We start from the raw sequence: 20,945 nt of genomic DNA, 5'->3' as shown, positions 1-20,945 counted from the left end.
ACACACACACACACACGAAGAGGTGGATTTTTTCCTAATATTATTTATTCTATTTCCTTAAAATGCAGGAATCTTGCTCGACATGAAAAAAAAACCTAAAAGGAGAGTGTATTTGATTTTTTTTTTTAATATGTCCTACAGTATAAAACAAGCAATATGGCCTTGTTGTGTAATTACGGGTTTGACGGACTTGATTCCAAAAGGGTTCCAAGTAATAAATCCGCCATTGTTGTGCGCTTGTCGGCAACCAGACGCATGAGTGTCCGACTATCGAGCTGTACAGTGGCGTCTTTTCTGTACATTCACACTTTAACGACGCGAGGGATCGATGTGTGTGCTATTCAATCAGTGTATAGTAAACTGGTCCTCCTGTCTCTGCTCTCTTGTGTCTTTGTAAAAAGCAATAGTTTGTGCGTATGTGCGTGCGTGTTTTGTTGTCAATGTGATTAAATAAACGAGAAAAAAAAAAAAGAACCCAGACAAGGCTTTAATAATTACAAAGGAACAGGGTCATGTGGATGAGAAGGTGTTGAGATATATATACCTGTATATATACAGGATACTGTATATATATATTTTTTTTTTTTTTTTTGAGAAAATGCTGAGCTCAATCCATCCTCAGTATGTAGCAGTTTAAAAGTGTGACATAACGTCTTCAACAATGCAACTGGACTTATGAAGCCTGTTGTAAGACACGTATTGTCGTGCTTATGTTAATCATTCTTTCAATCTATTTATTTGTATTCAATTTTGGCTGGAGGATATCACATTGTTTATAGCCCTGTAATGAGTATGAGTTACCAAATATGGTTCCGTGACCTATAAGGAGCGACACTGACTGACAAAATGAGCGCTACCACCGATGAATTGTGAAAATGTTATGTCACGCTTCAAGTTTGGCCGTCGTGTTTTTAACAACAAAAAAAAAAGTGTCATTTTCCCAAAGCACAGCTGACGATGATTCAAAGTAGGAATATAGTTTTGAAGCAAAACAAACAAACAAAAAAAAGCAACGTTTAGCCATAATTGAATGTCAAGCAATAATATGTGTCTTTGTGTACAATTTGGGGGGGTTTCTTTTTTGTTTCTGTGCATATTAGTCTTTGAGCATCTGCATGTAAATACACCTCTTATTTATCATGTTTGGGTTGTATTTTATTTTAATTTTTTATTTTTGTTGAAGTTGCATCTGGATATTTGACCAGATGGACAACCAAGAACTTGACATGGCCTGTAAAGTGGATTCTCTCACTGTTGCTCGCTCTCATCCTCTGCTGTTCACTCACCGTATTTAAGATGACTGATCACGTGTACAAAGGTAGCTTCTGTCTGTATAGGTAAGAGGAGAAAAAAAAAACTGCTACTAAGGCCTACCCGATGAGAATATTTATGTGTTAATCAGCGACGCCATATTGTATCGATAATTCTAGTTTGCTTCCCTCATTTAGTTTGTATTAGGGTGTGCTGATTTATTTTGTGTGGTGCTCGGTACGTTTGTGAACAAATTATTGATGACTAAGCCTGGCCACCCTATTCGTTGATTCATTTCACTGCATACAGTATTAATCTTGATATTAGAAATCGATTAATGATAATGAAAGTGATAACGGTAAGGAAAAAAAAATACCCAGTCGGTACCTGTATCAGTGTGCTCATCTTGGGGTAATAACGGAGACAATCTCAAATGCTTCATGTAAAAAAAAAAAAAAAAAAAAAAAGCTCAATGTCCGAAAACCTTGATCGTTCGCTATCAAAATTAATGTGCACGTCTCTACTCATGCCCACTTCAACCCCTGAAATTATGAGAAAGACCGTCCCAATATTTTGGGTTTTATGAACATTAAGCCTTGTCTGAAAACTATGACCAAGCATCAGCAAAATGTCGGTCCACATCTCCACGTCCAACTCTGAAAATGTTTAAATGTTCGCCCCAAGATTTGGGATTTTAATCGAGCTGAAGTATAGATGGCAAGATGCCAACTGGCTAGCATGTCCGCCTCACAGTGCAGCGGTCCAGGGTTCAAATCTGGGCTTCCAAGTGTGGAGTTTGCATGTTCCCTCCGTGCTTGCGTGGGTTTTCTCCGGGTACTCAGGTTGGCTTCTACATTCCCGAAACATGCAAGATGTAGCCCGCCTACTGCCCAAATCAGCTGGGATAGGCTCCACCATCGTGAGGATAAGCGGTTTGGATAATGGTTGGAAGGATGCTTGGGTATTAAGTGTTTTCCTCTCCTTAGAAATATCTTAACGTCACTTGATGTGAGAAATCTGCGATCAATGGTCACCAAAATGTATGTGGCCATCTCAACTAAAACCAACTGCAAATATTAGAAGAATGATCACCCCGATATTTTTGATTTTCTTGACATTAATGTCTTCTCCATACGCGCTGCCTTCAGCTTAATGTCGCACAATAAGGAAAACGCTTAACGTCTGTAAAGTCCAAAATATTGAGCCGATTGTTCTAATAATTTCAGAGGTTGAAGTGGGCATAAGTACACGTCTATGGTCATTTTGGTGATGTTTGATTGTAATTTTTTGATGTTAGGCAGAAGCGTTAAGCTTTTCTGTATAGTGAGCATCTGTGGAGAGGAAAAGGCTTCATGTCCATCAAATCTAAACTATCGGAGAAGATTGTTGTGATATTTTTCGAGGTTGACGTGGGCATGAGTAGATATGTGCACATACAGTACATTTTGGTGATTTATTGCAGTTTTCTGACACTACGTGACGTTAAGCTTTTTAATCCTTACATTAAGCATTTTAGACTGCCCCAAACAAGACATTTAGTTCCTTTAGCTAGTATCTTCTAAGTAACAAGCTATTTAGGAATGTTAAAGAAGGTGTTAAAACCAATGCAGCAGTGGTTTATTTCTATTTTTCCGATTATAAGTTTTAAATTAAGCAACAAGAACACTTGGAGGCTGTAGTTTGTCGAGTATTTACCTCACCGGTATCTGCATAGATCCTCAATTGATGCAGGGAAGCGGTGCTGTGATCAGGCAGTTTGCTTTTTGTTACTTTGCCCATTCGGAAGGAAAAAGAGTGTACACGGAAGGCCGTTGGAGGACTGCATTTCCTTTCCACTGTAGCAAATACGAATATGCTGGCAATAATACACGGTGTATCACACTGAGTGCCTCTCGGTGTAGCAAAAGTGCGTAAGTGATTTTGATTGTTCTTTTTTGGGGGCGGGGCTAACAAGGTCTGTATAATGAAGTGTGTTTTATTCGGTTCTAACATTCACAATTGTTTTTTTTTTGTTTGTTTGTTTTTGTGTGAAACATTTTCATGCAGTGTTAAATGACTTCAATGTACAGACTCATTGCTCTCACCTTGTTTGAGGGGCAAATTAATGCTCATTTTACACACAGGTAACCTGGTTGGGGGGGGGGGGGGGTCAGTCCACATTTTTTGGTTTTCTAGGATTTTTAACACTTAATTCATTGTGTGTTCAGAATTCCATACATCGGGATTCTTTTCGTGTTGTATGTTCCATGTTGGTCGTGAAGGTTGAAGCAGAGGTGGGGTCTTTCTTTTCCCAAGCAAGAGCAACGCAAAATGAGGGGAAGCTCAAATCAGTCACATGTTTGCTACTGATGTTAAATTGGGGGCCAGATGCTCATGTACCTTTTGAATCCAGCTCTTTTGAACTCTCTTTAGCAGGTAGTCACTTCACAAACGTAGTTTTGCTCCTTCTTGTCTGATGATTCTGAAATATGAAAATAAGTATTTTGATTCATTTTGTAAATACGTCTGTAAAGAAAAATAAGAAATTTAATGTTGTCTTTTAAATACTTTTCATTCTAATATGAATGTTGTTATATTGTACTTAGAAACTGTACCTTTAATATTACCTTTATTAAAAGTGCATTGGACACATCGGTTTTAGATGTGCTTTATGTGCTGTTATCCCATAATAAAATTTACCGCTTGTAATGGGCTTTTCTTTTTTCGCTGTTTTCTTGTCTTGTTGGTTCAGCCCTTTTACACATTAAATTAGGGGCATAAAGTCATTTTTATATGTTACAGATGCAAGATGAAAGTTCTTCCGTAATATCTTCTTTTTCAAACAGATTTCACTATAAGAAAATGTGTTTAATTTGAGGCAATATCATCACAATTTCTGTAGATGTACTTTTTAGGGGGTAATGTTTTCATTCGGTGGTGTGCGGTGAGTTTTCGGTCATGTGCAATATGTGCCTTGGATCAGGAAAGTTTGGGAAAAACTACATTCAGTAGCTATACGAGGTACTTATCCATTCCATACAAACTCAACATCGAATACATGCCAATTTGGTCAGGATCCGCAGGAGGGCAGCACTGTGCAAAGAGCAATAAACGTCGACATAGTTTCCTCAGTAGAACGAGAATCACACGGCGTGTTTGCTAACCGATTAGCCGCCTTCATGTGCAACAGTGACAGTAATGGAACTGGTGTGGTGAGTCAATATTAAAATCATATTTCGTCGAAGGAAATACTGCAACTTGATGCGCTATTTGTCGTCACATCTGACAATACGCCGTACCTTGGAAACGGTGCGTATGAGCTCAGAAGCTCGTAGCCGTTACCTGAGAAGATAACCTAATGTACTCCCTACAGAAGTAATTTAGATTTGCAATCAATTGGGATTACCTAAAAGGGTTGTTATTGTGCTCATGTTAACTGTGTTTGCTTGGTGCTGAATGTACAGATCTGACAATATCCGAGTCGATCATTCTGTTTCGCAGTACGTATCTAAAATGTGGGTAGAGTAGTCATGGATTTTACTCAAGTAAAATTACTTTAACATTAGAATATTTGACAACTATAAGCTCTCTCAACGTTGCCCCTTGCGTCTCCGTGTGTACGGCACATACGCAAACGTCCTTGGAATGATGCGCGCCCCCCCCCCCCCCCCATTAAGATAAGATAAAAGAAATGTAGTGGTCACGCAGTCATGACACAAATCCTCATTTACTGTTTTTAGTTTTACTTTGTTATTCATCTCAATGTCAACCTATATGAAAATTGCAAAAAATTTAATACACATTCCTTTTAAGGGAGGACCCTCCTGTGCCCGATGCTCCCTTCTTCACCAAAGATGTTTACGATCAATATTCGCTTGCACCCAGTAGTAGAGAACTGTGGGCTTCTCTACAAAGGTATGCTAATGATTGACCAAATGATCTCAAGTCTGTCAACTTATTTATTTGGCTACCAAAGTATTTTGACATTGACACGAGTATCATAGCAGACAGAATGCAGCTTGCCGGTTTATTTATTTATTTAAAATCACTACGACATCATCTGCAATTTCTATTGATATTGCTCATATGTCTATTGCAATATTTACTGATATTGAATTACTACCCAGCCTTACTAACAAGCATGCTTTTAGAGTTTTGGAGGAAGACGGACAGAGTACACAGAGAAAAACAGGCGGGCCTGAGCCCGATTTGAGCCCAATAAATATTCACCTGTTGTGTTTAAGGGCTGAAATACTTGAATGTCCTTTTCTGTGAAATCTCTTCATTAAATCCGAATGCCTACACTTTGGTCACATCTTGTTTTCTTTGCAGTCTGTTGTGGTGCAAGAAAGACAACATTTGAAACCCTTAATCGCAGTCCAAAATACTTGACTGTTCAAATCGAATGAGTGTTAATTACCATTACTTCTGTTTTTCCTCTCTACACAAGTCCTGCAGACACTGGCAGGACACAACTCGAGTGTGGTGTTCAGTCCGGACAAAAGTCTACTACCAAAGAAGTTGCACGGCTGCACGATAGCAAAGATGACTCCGGCTGCGACACCGTGGACGTAGACACGGCCGTGGAGGCTCCAGAGGGATGTCAAAATCCCCCCAAAGCATACGTGGCAGATGATGGCTTTCCTCAACCCAGACTGCCCTTCCCATGCGTGTCCGGCCTGGCCAGCAATGAGCAGAGGGCATATCTGAACTTTTTGTGTAGTAAGAAGCTCAGGGTTCCTCCCCAGGTGACGGTAATCTCCTTTTAAAAGTAATTGTCATCAGGCAAATCCTTGTTGAATTCCTTCACTTGAATATTATGCTCACATTTCAGCACCTGAAAGCCCGAGTCGACCAAGAAGTGATGCAATTTCAGAGGTACTTGCAAGATGTGGCCAAAGTGTGCGCAGGCGACTACAGTTTCATATCCCAGGGAGCACTGCAATATGCCGAGGTACACGCACGATGCCGTTTTTGCTTTCTGTGTTTCATGATGTTCACCGAAAATGATTCCGTCCTCAGGATTATTTGAGGGCACGTTTGGAGTGTATCCAAACATTACCTCAGCTCTATCAGATATGCGAGATGACCAGTTTGACTGGCGGAACGTTCAACCCGGCACTGTCTCTCACCTTGGAAAAACAGCTCGTTGTCATGGTAATGTCTTTTCACCGAGGCTTGATCCAGCCACTTTTGGAGCCGGCCGGTATAATGCGGTTCCTCCGCTGTGGTTTTAACTTCAACTTGAATCGGTTGAATTGCAAAAAACTGTTCCTTTTATGTTGGTTCATTTTCTTTATTTCCGTATTTGGACCCTTTTTATCTCCCCAGGGCAGTGTGGATATCACGAGCTGCGCAATAATGGCTGCTGATGCACAGCTTGCAACGGATTATCAGAGTGTTTCATCAGAAAATCCTCCAGCCAAAAAAGCTAAGGACATGCACGCTGTAAGCAATTGTTTTTTTTGTTTTTTTTTAATTACTTCTCTAAAGTAAGGCGCAAAGATTCTTTTTGTGACTGCTCGAGCGGGGGATTTATGACCGTGGGTCTGGCGGCCCGGTAGTCCAGTGGTTAGCACGTCGACTTCACAGTGCAGAGGTACCGGGTTCGATTCCAGCTCCGGCCTCCCTGTGTGGAGTTTGCATGTTCTCCCCGGGCCTGCGTGGGTTTTCTCCGGGTACTCCGGTTTCCTCCCACATTCCAAAAACATGCATGGCAGGTTGATTGAACGCTCTGAATTGCCCCTCGGTGTGAATGTGAGCGTGGATGGTTGTTCGTCTCTGTGTGCCCTGCGATTGGCTGGCAACCGATTCAGGGTGTCCCCCGCCTACTGCCCGAAGACAGCTGGGATAGGCTCCAGCACCCCCCGCGACCCTAGTGAGGATCAAGCGGTTCGGAAAATGGATGGATGGATGGTCTTTAGCGACTTCATTTTGGCTGTGGCAGTTTTCACAAAAGACACCAGGGGGTGTCCAAGTATTCTTCACGCCGCTGTTCTTGTGTTGCTCTGCAGGCAATAAGCAGCGATAACAATGCCGAGAAGCTGTGCGAGCGCTACGAGCCTCACGTTTGTCTCACCCGAGAGGCCCTGGTCACACTGTTGGACAACCACGGCCCTGACTTTGCTCAGAGATGGGAACTTCCTGTTTGCATTAAAGTGAATCGTGGCAAAGGTGCAGCACTGTCATTTTGACATTTGGGCTTGAAATTGTCAGGGCCGACCGAGCGGGCGCGCGAGGGGCCCACGGTTTGCAATGTGGTGTCATTCCGTAACCTGAAATTCAGAATGCACCATAGTCTAGCACTAACGAAGCTTATGCAGTTGAAAAGGCATAATTGTGGAAAGGCCAAAAGACTGACGAGTCCTGACAGGCATTCAGTATTGTACATTTACATATTTGCAATTTGAAATTGAAATCTTTTAGCTCATTCAATTCACCACGGGAACGAATTTTAACCAAAAATTCCCACTAACCAACTATTCATCATGCGCACAAAATATTCCCTATTTACTCCTAATGACACTTTCAACAAAGCAGATTCATATCGCCGCCGTTTGAAATTCAAAACATGCCAAAAATTCGGCAACATTTTCCGAAATGAAGAAAAGTCTTAAAATTCATTCTCAATGACACACTTAACAAAACAGATTCACGGCGGTCAGCTCATTCACATTGCAAGTGATTTTAAACCTGCCGAAATTGCTGCGCCCTCCAAGAAAATTGCGCATTTGTCAAAACAGTCATGACATCCAGTCTCATTTCACATCTTTTCATCCACATTGGTTTGCTTTTGCAAGCAAATAAATTAAAAAAGCATTAAGTACAGCAAATATTTTCAAAGAAATATTCATCTTTTGTTGTTCATTATAAATTGGATTAGAATTATCGGGTCATGACTCATGATTACAATCTGTCAAAAAGTCCGTTGTCACTTGCAACTCTACCCGCAGGTGTGACTCCGAAGAAGACTGTTTACATCGAATCCCCCCTGCTCGACAATGAAATAACGGTGAGACAAAAGAGTCTCATCTACCACGAGGAGAGTTTGAAGCTGTGCTTTACAAAGAAAGGAAAAAGAAACGTTTGCCATTTAATGACGGAACTTCCTGTGGACGATCGGGAACCCTCGCTGGTATCTGCCACTTATACGGTTCACGTTTTAGTAGTGCACATCTTTTTTTTTTTTTTTTCTTATCGGTGACACCTTAACTGTTTCCAAACCAGGAGGGCTCCCAAAGAAACATGATCCCCCTCGCCAGCGATGATCTCGACTTTGGAGTGGACCTCACCGACCTGGAGACTTTTGGAGAGGCGCCAAACGCAAAAGTGCAGAAGACGCAAACCGAGCCACTGAAACATGTTCAAAGTACGAGTTCGCCTCTTTCAAACAAGGAAAAACGGCTCACCAATCCTCTCAGCCGGAGTTCACAAGAGGAGATGGGCGCCTCCGTGACCGATATCAAACACTACGTAGCAACAGAGCAGATGAGTCCGACGGTTGTCCGGGAAGCTCATGAGGCAACCGCGACAAAGCCAGCATACGAGTCCGATAAAGAAAGTGATCAAGACTTTGAGGATGGCAGACTGATCATTGATGACTCAACATCACCATCTCAAGCAGCGACACCCACCCCCGCCTCCGTGCCCGTGGCCTCAGCATCGCCCTCTCCCGAAAGGGGGACAGCACGCAGGCAAGCATTCAAACGAGCGAAGGCCCCAACCGACCAGCTGGGGGAGATCTTGCGCATGCAAACGGCCATGTTCAGCGCGGCCAGCGACGAGGCCACCAAAAGCCCCGCCTCGTCCCAGGAAACCGTCTCGCCCACCCGGCGTGTGGAACCCCCGCGCCACACTCTCCCGCTGTCCCTAGTGAAACCTTGCGTGACCTCTTACTTGGAGAGAAACCGGCAACAGGGTGGAGAAACCTCAGCTGCTCCTCCGGCGATCCACGCGGACTCTCCGGAGAAGAAAAGTGAGTGTCAAGCTTTGGCCTTACTTCCGAGGAGTTACTATGTTGTAGGTCACTCGGCCTTCTAAAAGTCCGAAAATAATCCTATATTGATCACCAGAGGAGAAAAGTCAAGAGTCCTGTCAAATATTTATTGGTTATTTTCTATACACATTCAGTTACATCATTAAAATGATTGGAAATAAAATCATCGTAAACTTAGACAGCAGACGCGTGCATACGGTTTGGCATCTGCAGATTGTCATATGAATGGACTTTTTTTGGGGGGGGTTCCCCCCAACACACCACAGAATTGTATTTTTTTTTTAAAGTTTTTTTTTGCAGTGCATTTCGACGGCTGTTAAGATGTTTTCTGTTAAAGAAAAGGCATTCAACGTGCGAAGGCCTCACTATCACACAATTTAGCAATAATGATGGCTGAAAATATCGAATTTGTGGCAATTGCAATGTACTTGCAGTTTGCAATGAACAAAATGGGCAGGAGTCCACAAGTTGCTTCATGTTCCACATAATTGGCATTTAATTCAACCCATTCTTGCCGCTCTCCAATGCTGGCGTCGTTCAACTCAACTGGCAAAACTGTTTTTTCATTTCAGCAACCTAGATAGATGCCACTGTGTCTAGCACCTTTCTTATGCCGACACATCACCTCATCGCCTGCTCTCTGTACAGTATTATGTAATACCGCAGCAATATGCACAGTTTGAACATTAACGCTGCTTGGACAGTGGAAAATAAAACGTAGTTATATAATGATTAATGAACAGAAGTTAAATGGAAATTGTCGCTAAAATGTTGAAAATCAAACCGTTCTAACAGATCGAATTGGGATGGATTGGACTTAAAAGTAAACACAACTATTTGGTTCTGGATTTTGGTGGGGGGAGGGGGGGGGGTATAAATCACTGTAACATTCTGCACCAGTACTCTTACTGCACTTTGTGAGTCACTGGCCTAGTACAATAGATATGGAGTCGTTTATGCTCACTGATACCTGGCTGACCTCCATTTTTCACCGTCCCCTTCAGAAATATTGTCCCAGGAGCTGCAGGCCGGCGCTGAGGACGAACAAGACTACGAGTCCCCGGAGAGAGGCAACCTGCTGTACAAGCTCTTCAGTCTCCAAGATGTTCTCCTCATAGTGCGCACCTCAGTCTCCGTCGCCCAATCCAGGAAAATATTCCCGAACCCAAGCCATGTATGCATGTCAAAATATGTCTGAACCTCACGTTAATGTGTTTCAAGCTGATATTTTCTTCTTGTCCTTCAAACCAGGTTGTACCGGTGCATGTTTTGCCCAAGCTGGAGTACCAGCTGTGTCACGGGGTCGAGTGTCTGAGTAACAGTGAGGCTTGCCAGCTTTGGACGGAAAGGGCACTTCACTCCAGTACAGTTTCCTTCGTAGGTAAAAAGAAAAAAAGAAATTCAGTGTAAAATTAAGGCTGGTTTTGTTTCAGCGGAATATTCACTAGGTTTTTTTTTGTTTGTTTTTTCATTTTCTATGCTTAGTGCTGGAAAGTTGCATTTATATGGCTTTAAGAAGAGATTTTATTTTCCCCCCTCAGCAAGTGACCCTCCCACATGAACCAACGGAATAGTATTTAGATGACTCACCTCCTCCTCCCACTGCAGACTAATTCAAGTTTATGCTGTTGCCATAACGACAGCCACAGCCTAAAAGCAACCTCAGACCTCAAGATACAGGGAAAACTTGTACCAGTTTAAGTCTTCCTTTTGGGTAGCTGCAAATCATAATTTGGTTTATGTCTTAAAAGCGTTTTACATGTCGTCCTCAGTTGACTTTGTCGGTTCGTTGAGGTCACGCTTATGGTGCCCATTGCGAAAACACGGGTGTAACCATGGACAACCTGATAACCCATATATTTAGAAAGCCACTTCATATTCCTTCAGTGTCCTCCTGACACGTCAGCGTGTTCAAGCTAAATCGGAAAAGAAATAAATACATAAAGGCTTACGTAAGTGGCCCAGCTGATACTAGACTTCCCCATTTTGTGGCCGATGGCTCATCATGTGGTCATCTCCTTTTTGTCTATTTGTGGCTCAGTTTATGACTGAAGGAGGATTTTTGTTAAAAATGTACAGGAGGAAAGGAGAAAGCATACGCTCAGCCAAATCATGGCAGGCGTTGCGCTCCTCTGTCAGCGCTGGCTATGGCGTTGTTGATGGAGGAAAGCTCTCGTTGTCTGCACTCATTAGCTTCCTCTCTATCCCTTTCTTTCGGCGTAGCTCACATCAATCCGCACACTTCTAAAGTAGCGCTGCTCAGAAGGCTGCCTGACGCTTGGAGAGACAACATCTCCTGCGGGTTCAAGTGAGTTGTCGGCTTTGCGAGACGATTCGTGAGATGATTCCGCTTGTGATTAAAATGATAACTCGCATCCTGCAAGCGGCCAATCGGTAAAGAAAAAAAACACAGCGGCCATGTTTTTCATCACCATCGCGGCCTTTGGTTTTGTCAGGATGGACTGCCGCATGTCAACAAATCAACAGAATGCCACATGCTTATTTTTGTGCACAGGCCGGTGAAGTCACTCAACATTCTGCACCACCTTTTGAAAAAGCTGACAAAGTAAGTTGCCAACAAAGCAAGACATTGTAAAGACAACAAACACTTGAGATTGTTAGTGCATGGCCCCCTTCCATCTCATTATTTCCCTGCCTTGTGAATCAGTGTAGCATATTTTCATTGCCGTTTTTTTTTCTTATCGGCGAGCTCGCAAACAGCCTGTAAAAAAAAAAAAAAACCTGCAAGGACAGTAAATGTGATTTAATTTGCAACAAGTGCAACGCTGATTTGGCCTTTCAACACGATTGCCTTAGCCGTCTTGTCATGAGTAATTAACAATTTGGTGATGCCTGAAATAAAATTGCTTTCCAGCCATACAAATATGATACCTGAACATGCTAAACCCAAATATGGAATACAGGATAATAGAAGTCCTATGAACAGTAAAATTAGCATCAACGCTAGTACTTTGACCTCCATGTTGTTAGCGCTAGCTTGCTGGGTGACTGGTCCTTATCAAAAGCCATAATGTTGATTCCTATCCCTCATACAAACTTGTAAAGACAAGTTTAACGACTGTATACTGAAATAAACCACTTCTCACTCTTTGAAGATGACTGACAGACTCGTAACGGAGAGTAATGGACAGTAAAAATGAGAAGTTGATTGGCAAGCGCTCCGGTTATTTTCATTCTGCTTAATCACAGCCTCTATGCTGTTTAACGTTTGGTAAAATACATCTGTGAATGTCATTCATGTTTAATGAACCGCATGGCTCATATTGCACAGAGTAGTCGGACACGCTCCCAAGTTCCAAAGTTTGTGATCACCCGTTTCCAATTTGCCATCACTGCTACTTCTCTCCGTGGCATCATAAAAGGCCAAAGAAAAAGCAAAACACATTTGTAGAGCTAATCTTTGACAGTGCACGTCTCAGAATGTGAACTGACACCTGGCATGATGATTGGTTTGAACTTTTTTTTAAATTTTATCTATTTTTAAGGCTTTTTGTCAGGCTTAGGTCTGTGACACTAGTCTGCTTGCATGCGTGTGTAGGAATTGCACAACTCCCGACTCACAACAGACGTAGCACGTTGTACTTTTAACATTCCAATCACAGAAAGAAGTCCCGCCGAATGCACTGACGCGCCTTCTGTGACGCGACATGTGTTTGTAGAATGGACAAAGGGCGATACCTGATCACCCACAAACCAGAGGAGCCTTTTGTGACTTTGTTAAAAGCGGCCGACGGGAAAGCCTGTCGAAGCGCGTACGACTTGCGGCAAGTCCACAAAGGCCTCCCCCGGACTCCCACTAATGGCCCCGTGCCCTGGATGCCTTTGGATCCCACTGTGGCGCTACCGTTCCACAAGAAGCACGGCCGAGTCCCCTGCACTTTTCCCCCGCGATCTACGCCGCAGGTGAAAAATTCAGTCACACTCACTTTCAATGCGCACGAGCACACAAAAGAATCTCAGGAACTAAACCGATGAAATGCTCTCGGCCAAGCGCTTCTGAGACTGGCTGAACCGGTGCCAATGCCGCATGCCTATAAGCGCAGAACGAACAAGCAGGACAGAAGAGAGCCTGGCCGTGCAAACTACTCTACTCGGCACAGTTGACTAGTCAACTCGGTGACATTCGTTAACATGCCGGACTAAAAATCTCCACAGTTAAAATCATCAATTAAGCATTGTTTTCCTTTGAGAAGTCAGACTACCTGTGATCGTTTCTCATTAGATCTTTCTGGTTCAGCGCGAATCCTAAAACTCAAGATCATCAGTATTTGTTATGTTGTCCTGTGCTTCTTGCGGCAGGCTTCGGTCGATGGAAATGCAGCCAAGGCGGGCAAGCCAGGAGGCAAGAAGAAGAAAAAGAAAAAGAACCGCTCAGCAAATCACAACAAATACACTTAAAAACTCATCCAGATCACGCAGTACGCTTTGATGTGAGATACTCTCTGCTGAAACACTCAAGCGAGAGTAGTACGTCTGTTTTCTAATGCCGTCGTCATTTTTCTACATGTTCTCAGTTGTCATTTTCTCAATTGGAAGAGCAATAAAGCTGGAAGCATTCAAATCAAATGGATGTGTGGTCCACAAGATGAGATCGGTACGTGTCTCGACTTTGGCAGAATCAACTTTGCAGTGGCTGCTTGTTCAACTGGGTGGAGTCACAGGAGTGGGTGGGTGGGGGGTGAAAGGGGAAGTCCTCTCCCGTGTCAGTCGCAGCGGCGTTAAATCTCCACACCCTTCTCTCCGACACATCAACATAGGGTTCGTCGGTCTTGTGCCAACTTCTACAAGTTAGGTAAGTTTCACTGTTGTTGGGCAAGCTACTGTTGAAAAGGAACTGGGTTGATCGTTCAACAATGTTTTAGGACTTGGACAAAAAAAAAAAAGCTGATTCATGGACTATCACGAATTGTTTGCGTAAAAGTGCTTTTTGCTCATGTGCGGCTCTCGGTGTTTGAGAACAATCTACTAGTCTCACATTGCTTCCACATGTGTGATTTCGTACTGCAGTCCAGGGCGTGTCCACTGGATGTGTGTCAATGATTAGCAAGTAGCCTCTAAAATTATAATAATTGCATGGACTGCGAAATACTGAAAACAAACACCTGAGCCGAGAGTGGCTCATATACTGTTGTGTCTTTTATCCGTCCATTATGGGATGGTAGAGTGCAGTAGAACAATGTGGTTGCATCAGTAGACCAAAACAAAAGTCCCACTCTGCCTCAGTGATGGCATTAGACTGATTCATGATCACATGGTGTGTCACTTTTTGCAGGGCAGTGAAAATGGCGATGGTGGCTGAATTTCTGGGGCAACTGGCCCTCAACACTGAGGTCAAGCCAAACAGCTTTTACACTTTTTTTTTTATTTTTTACATGCTTTATATTATTGACCGATGTCTTATTTCATTCCACAGTCCCAGGAGCCAAAATACCCGACTGTTCTACCCGCTTTGGACTTCGACCCTGACAAAGATGCTGCGAGGATAGAGACAGCTATCAAAACCAAAGGCAAGACACACGGCGTACATTCCTATTGAATCAATGCAGCTGAAGTGTCTCTGTACGGACTCTCGGTATTTGTGAGTCAGCATCCTGGCTTTAAAAAAAAAAACATTTTGGGAACTCATCCAAGTCTGTGACCTCAGTTGTACCAGAACAGTGTGCAAAACATTCTATGGAAGCTCCTGGTAACGGCAAACAAGACCTCCATTTTGTTAGGATGGTCATTTGTTTCCGTGAAAGTGTTGATGGTGTACTTTGACTATTCTAGGAAACAACAGAACAATTGTTTCCACTTAAATGTACCGACACGTCAAAAGCACTTTGCTTTCTCAAATCATTTGTTTCTTTTCCATAGTTTTTTTTTTCTAGGCCCATTTGATAGAATGATCATGTCCACCCAGAGCCGGTAAACGTTGAAATGAGACTTTGACCCTCTCACTTGCATCATTGCCACCAAACACTACTCAATAATTCACCATTGTATGACATTGGCTACTAAATGTATCCGTTTAAACAGTAAAACGCACCCTCACAAAATCATGACCCGACCTTCAACACAGTAGCGACGGGCGTGTTTAGAGATGCGTGACATCATACGAAAACTTAATCTGTAGCGCTGGTCTTGATTAGGGTTGTCGGTGAGCAGGAACTGGCAGAGTACACCTCTTGGATTGGTCGCCAACCAAGTCGCAGGGCACATCTAAACGACCAGCAACTCAAACTAGCATTCACACCGATGGGCAATCCTCCACATACGTGTTTGGAATGTGAGAGGAAGCCGGCGTGCGTGCAGAAAACCCGCGCCAGGGCGGGGGAGAACATGCCGCCGCCACACAGGAGGGCTGATTCGAGATTCGAACCCCAAATAATTCAGCGCTGTTCTTATGTTCTACAACCACAAGAAAAAAAACGTTAAAAACTGAATTTCACTGAGCGCTTTAATCAAAACATAAACCTTTTGTTTAGGATCCTTCTTAAAGTGTTTAGTCGTACTTAATGAAGTGTCTTTCCTGGCCTTCAGGTGTGGACGAACAGACCATCATTGACATCCTAACAAAGCGCACATACTCTCAGAGGAGGGAAATTGCATTTGCTTATGAAAGGAGAGCAAAGAAGGTAAAGTTTGGGGGGGGTAAGAAATGATGAAACGTGATATTGCGCTGGGTCACCTCATTGTGAAGTCGGTTTCTTTTAGGACATGATCTCCGCTTTGAAGGGGGCGTTGTCCGGCTCCGTGGAATCAGTCATCCTTGGCCTGATGAAGAGCACGTCCCAGTATGACGCCTCAGAGATCAGAGGATCCATTAAGGTGCACAACAACAGGCCACAATATCCGTGGAGCTTTTTGCAGGCCCGTTTCCTGAGTGGCACTGCACTCTTGTGGACAAAGTACAGAATGCAGACTTTAACATCCTGTCGATCTCGTGATTTTGAAATGTTCCGTGTGTCTTTCAGGGCCTCGGCACTGATGAAGAAACGCTCATCGAGATTCTGTGCTCCCGCAGCAAGTCGGAGCTGCAGGAGATCAAGCAAGTTTACAAGGAGTGTGAGTAACAAATCAAACAAGTCACTTATTGTGACTTTTTTTTTTCCATCCAGCACTCAACAAATACTCCATTAAAAATAAATAAATAAAAACAGTAACAAACTAATTTCTGCAGTTGCACAAAAAAATGGAGCGGCAATGTGACGCATGTTTCTGCATCACCTCCCTTGCAATCTAAAATGGTAAACATCCCACAGTGTTCAAGAAGGACCTGGATAAAGACGTTGCCGGCGACACTTCCGGAAACTTTGCAAAGCTGCTGCTGGCTCTGGTGCAGGTGCGTTCTGACACGAATGCCAACGATGCGGTTTTGCGTTCATCATTTTGAGACCGAATGCGAACCTTCCTTGTGCGCAGACCAAGCGAGACGAGCCTTCCACCGTGGTGGACTATGAAAAGATTGATGAAGACGCCAGAGTAAGTTGTGTCCACACTCGGTGACACTAACAGATTCATATTTACAACGTCGTCACATTTCAAAGTTGTAATGTTTGAATTACAGTTGTCATAAAACACGCGCCGCTCCTTTTAAGCACTCCGAAAAAAAATGCCCTTGATTGCTATTTGCTTGGTATTTAACATCAGAGGGACTTAAGTGGGCCATAATTAATATAAATGCCATTTCCAAATGACTTTGCCAAGGGACGTGGTGTCATTTGTGCTCCTGATCCTTTTCCTACCATCAATTATTTCAAACAGACAAGACGTGGATGATTAAAAAAAAAAGAAATGGGACAACTTACTGACGTCTTTCTGATTCAACACAGAAACTGTACGACGCCGGCGTGAAGAACAAAGGAACAGACGTGGCCACGTGGATCTCCATCATGACTGAGAGGAGCGTCCCTCACCTGCAAAGAGGTTCAGCACACATTGCTGTGTATACAATTTATTTATTTTTTAATGGGAACATAAAGCAGCTCACAATGCGCTCGTGTCCTCGGTAGTGTTTCAGAGGTACAAGAGTTACAGCCCCTACGACATGCAGGAGAGCATCATGAAGGAAGTGAAAGGAGACCTGCAGAGGTCCTTCCTGGTTCTCGGTACTTGTGATTTATATCGAATACATGACTCGCAGTTTTACTTGCATGCGTATTTCTTTCTTTATTTTCTCTGTTTTCCCAGTGCAAAGCTTTGAGAACAAACAGCTGTACTTTGCCAACAGACTCCACGACGCTATGAAGGTAAATGAATATGCGACGGTAATAATGGAGATGTTCTGAGAAAGTGACACTAGTGTGCACTCGTGGCGACGTTAACAAGCACTTTGATGCCAACAGGAATGGATTTTTAAACAGTAAATGTATTGATTGATCATAATACATTTTATTTGTATTGCGCTTGAAAAAAAAAACACTCAAAGGCAAAACAAAACAACAAATATGTCCAGATGATGCAGTTTGGTCAAACCAGGTCTCGAATTATACATTTTGACAAATGTGCAGAATTGGGACCTTGAAAGCTTCCCACTTTCTGTTTGGAGTTGAAGTTTCTCCCAATCTCAGTTGTAGTTCATCAGACATACTTTTGATGGGGTTGAGGTCAGGGCTCTTGAGTATTCCACATACGCATCTCCTAAAGAGGATCTTCCACTAACAAGTTTCGCCACGTTGGAATCATTGAATTGATTCATTAAAGGGTGTGTTCAAATACTTTGGTCCACCCTTTGTATGAGATGTAAGCAGGTTTAAGAGTAAAGGCAACAAACCTGTCTAAAGATGGTTATACGTACCGAGCTTTTAAACGCCTGAACCGATTTTAAAATGTGAGATACAACACACAAGACAAATAAAATTGTGTTTGTTTTACCGCGTATAGCGTACTCGAGATGACCAACGCAACACGTTGTTGCAGTACCAAAACTGACCTGCGGGAGGCAGCATGTTGCTACACGGTAAACGCAAAGAGTAGAAGGTGACGTTGGGAAAAGAAATGGAAGAAGTGAGGCCAACCATTAGCTTTACTAATGACTGGAACTTAAATTCTTCTCATTTTCATGTTAACTTTCATTGCTTTTCTTATTTATATTCGTCAACAGCTTGCAAGCTTCGGGTCGCTTCCTAATTTGCTGTCGTTCCAATTCACGCCACAATCATGGAGGCTGTGGATCGCCTCGACGTGCGCGCACACACAGTCACACACAAACAAACATCCGACTTTGTCATTGTAATTATTGAGCAGCTTTAACATTAATGATCGTTACCCCAAACGATTTTCTGAGTACATCAGGGAGAAAAGGTCACTCTTAACACCTTAGCACCTCAGGAAGATTTTGTAGAGGCATCCGATAATCACGCCTTTGCTCATTTTGACCAGAAGGGGCGGGGGTTGGGGGCTCAAATTCAGTCCAATTATGTGTATATGTACACTGCTGTAGAGCTGAATTGAGTGCAACCGGAGAAAGTGCTGACATGTTTTTGTTTTTTGTTCTCAGAGTAAAGGATGCAAGGAGAAGGTGGTGAGCAGGATCATTGTGTCGCGCTGTGAAGTGGACCTGAAGAAGATCTGCTCGGAGTACACAGTTCACCACGGCCAATCTCTGCAAAAGACCATTGTGGTGAGTCCTTTTGTGCATGGCGTCATATGTTGCAATTTAATTCAAGCAGCGTGATTTCAAAGTGCTCTTTTTCCGCTTCGTGTGCAGGAACACACCAAGGGAGACTACCAGAAGGTTCTGCTGGGCCTCTGTGGACCAGAGGAGTAAATTCCTTTCACTTGACAAAAAGAAAATAACTGGAGCTGGTATGCTAAAGCAGCAATACAGAGAGAGATGTTTTTTTTTTTTTCGCTATATGAAGACTATCTATTATTGAAGTAAAATAACAATAAAGCAGCACACCGGCTGTCTTCTTATCTGTAGTTTTCTTTCTATCCTAAAGAGGGCGTTATAGTAGCGTTAAAAAAAAAGCCAGCATTTTTGGTTGAGGCCTCGCCCAGTTGATACCAGCCGATGAAATGCACATTGACATTTGTATCATAAAATGAACCCACGGATGATACATGGCATTTGCATGAATGTCCAAAACATTTTAAAGCGGTGAACATAAACTACAGTTTCTAAAAGAGTGCACAATTTGTGTCTTGTGATGAGTTGAATTCATAAATTAATTAGGATAATGGCCAATACATTTTTACATTAATGTGGTACAAGAGTGAGTCCAAATACCTTCGCCTTTTTCACTACGAGAATCTATGAATATGATTTAATCATTAGTGTGTTTTTCCGTGTTTGTTTGGTGCTAATATTTTAATTAAAAATGTTAATTTTACCTCCGGCAAAGATGATTTGCATAGCACTAAACAAGCGTATATGCAGTGTTTCTGCTGTTTAGTTTGCAGTCTCTCAGGATGGAATAAGCAGCAGCAGTGTTGTCAAGGCATTTCTACTGAAGTATAAGGGGAAAAAAAACATCCCCAAAAGGCAACATGACTTGTGCTGAACACAGCGATGAGGAAGAGGAAGCTAATGAAAATAAGTCCTGAAGATCAAACACGGTTTTAAGAAATGAAATCATGTTTCCGTCAAAATGTTTAAAAAAAAAAAAAATGGACTTCCAAATTTTAACTAGACATTGGATTTATGGTCATTTTGTAATAATACTGATGAGAACGTTAGCCTTTTGTGACGCTTTATGTTTATAGGCAAGAGGGGGGGGGGAATAAAATATAGCATAAAGTAAGCTAAAACAGTATTTTGCAAGGAGGGGCAGGGAATTTATGCGCCAATATGCTTGACAGATTAATCACTCCATCATAAAGAGGAAAGTACCGCCATATTTCCTCCTTTTTTATATGGATGTACAACATGCTGTTCTGCTCAAGGCCAGCCCGTGGGGACCGGCGGCGGACCCGAGGGGAAGTCGCTTCTCAATTGAAACCGCGCAATTTACTGTCCCAAATGCTGACACTTCATCATTCAGACGACTTCAACCCCATGAATGTCAAGCGGCGAACATGCTGGGAAGGCGCCGGCAGGTACCCGCATTATCATAACAACCACAGTTTGGTGACCCCAAAAAAAAATAAAATAAAAAAGGTCGAGAATCATAATCACATTTCCAAGTAGAATGTGATAATCAACTGTGTACTTTTAAACTGAAAACTATGGTGACGCACCAAGCACAATCTATCCGTTCGACATTAGAAAAATCTCACAGCGCACCGCCAAAATTTAAAAAAGTCACAGAAACTGTTCATGAAAGAAACATTGACAGTGGTCACAGAAATCATTTCAATCTGACAGAAGTAATAGCAAATAAGAAAAAAATCGAACATTGGTTGTGAATTGTGCAGAAATATCTTAACCCAAGAACCTTTTTCTTCTTTGGAAAATGATGAATTAAACATTAAATGACTTCTATATGTTCACTGAACTCCAAAATATGTTTTTTTTTTTCAAATATTCAATGTTTTAATCCTAATTTAGGATGAGGGCCAAATCTGACCCTTTGGGATTTAAGGGCAGCATTTGAGTCGCAGAATTTATAGGGGCCACATTTGACCCCGTGGGTTCTCCAGGGTTAAAAAGCAAACTCATGAAACGGCAACGGACAAAAATGATGGTACCCCAAGAAAATAATTTGACCAGTGGGACATGTTCAACTACGGTGTGCCCTCTAATTTGCATAACAAGTGTCTTCAAACTTGTAAT

The 20,945-nt window shown here is 42.6% G+C and overlaps 2 protein-coding genes across 4 annotated transcripts; both read left to right on the top strand.

Moving 5' to 3' along the window:
- The first annotated feature begins 4,366 nt into the window (after nt 1–4,366).
- On the top strand, nt 4,367–13,831 carry ice2 (interactor of little elongator complex ELL subunit 2). Of its 3 annotated transcripts, XM_086110090.1 has the most exons (16): nt 4,367–4,442; nt 5,044–5,145; nt 5,681–5,978; nt 6,065–6,184; nt 6,253–6,387; nt 6,562–6,678; nt 7,245–7,404; nt 8,184–8,365; nt 8,458–9,205; nt 10,231–10,400; nt 10,478–10,607; nt 11,450–11,534; nt 11,742–11,792; nt 12,907–13,150; nt 13,547–13,677; nt 13,762–13,831. In XM_086110090.1, the coding sequence occupies exons 1-15, from the start codon at nt 4,429–4,431 to the stop codon at nt 13,643–13,645; spliced, it is 2,655 nt and encodes an 884-aa protein (XP_085966216.1). In that variant the 5' UTR covers nt 4,367–4,428; the 3' UTR covers nt 13,646–13,677; nt 13,762–13,831. The 3 variants fall into 3 exon arrangements, 2 of the variants coding, with proteins under 2 accessions (XP_085966216.1, XP_085966215.1); XM_086110089.1 differs by having other exon boundaries at nt 13,547–13,831; XR_015100802.1 differs by lacking the exons at nt 13,547–13,677; nt 13,762–13,831 and having other exon boundaries at nt 10,478–10,603; nt 12,907–13,003.
- A 100-nt stretch (nt 13,832–13,931) lies between these two features.
- anxa2a (annexin A2a) lies at nt 13,932–19,137 on the top strand. The gene is made up of 13 exons (XM_086109872.1): nt 13,932–14,039; nt 14,520–14,577; nt 14,661–14,754; nt 15,770–15,864; nt 15,944–16,057; nt 16,204–16,294; nt 16,492–16,571; nt 16,652–16,711; nt 17,062–17,155; nt 17,242–17,337; nt 17,420–17,478; nt 18,729–18,851; nt 18,939–19,137. Exons 2-13 carry the CDS (start codon nt 14,530–14,532, stop codon nt 18,996–18,998), a joined length of 1,014 nt encoding a protein of 337 aa, XP_085965998.1. The 5' UTR covers nt 13,932–14,039; nt 14,520–14,529; the 3' UTR covers nt 18,999–19,137.
- The last annotated feature ends 1,808 nt before the right edge of the window (nt 19,138–20,945 follow it).

Source organism: Hippocampus guttulatus, chromosome 4, assembly GCF_054856545.1.
Source record: "Hippocampus guttulatus isolate MCC_2025c chromosome 4, RoL_Hgut_1.0, whole genome shotgun sequence".
Classification (NCBI taxonomy): domain Eukaryota; kingdom Metazoa; phylum Chordata; class Actinopteri; order Syngnathiformes; family Syngnathidae; genus Hippocampus; species Hippocampus guttulatus.
This window is presented reverse-complemented; position numbering and strand designations above follow the sequence as displayed.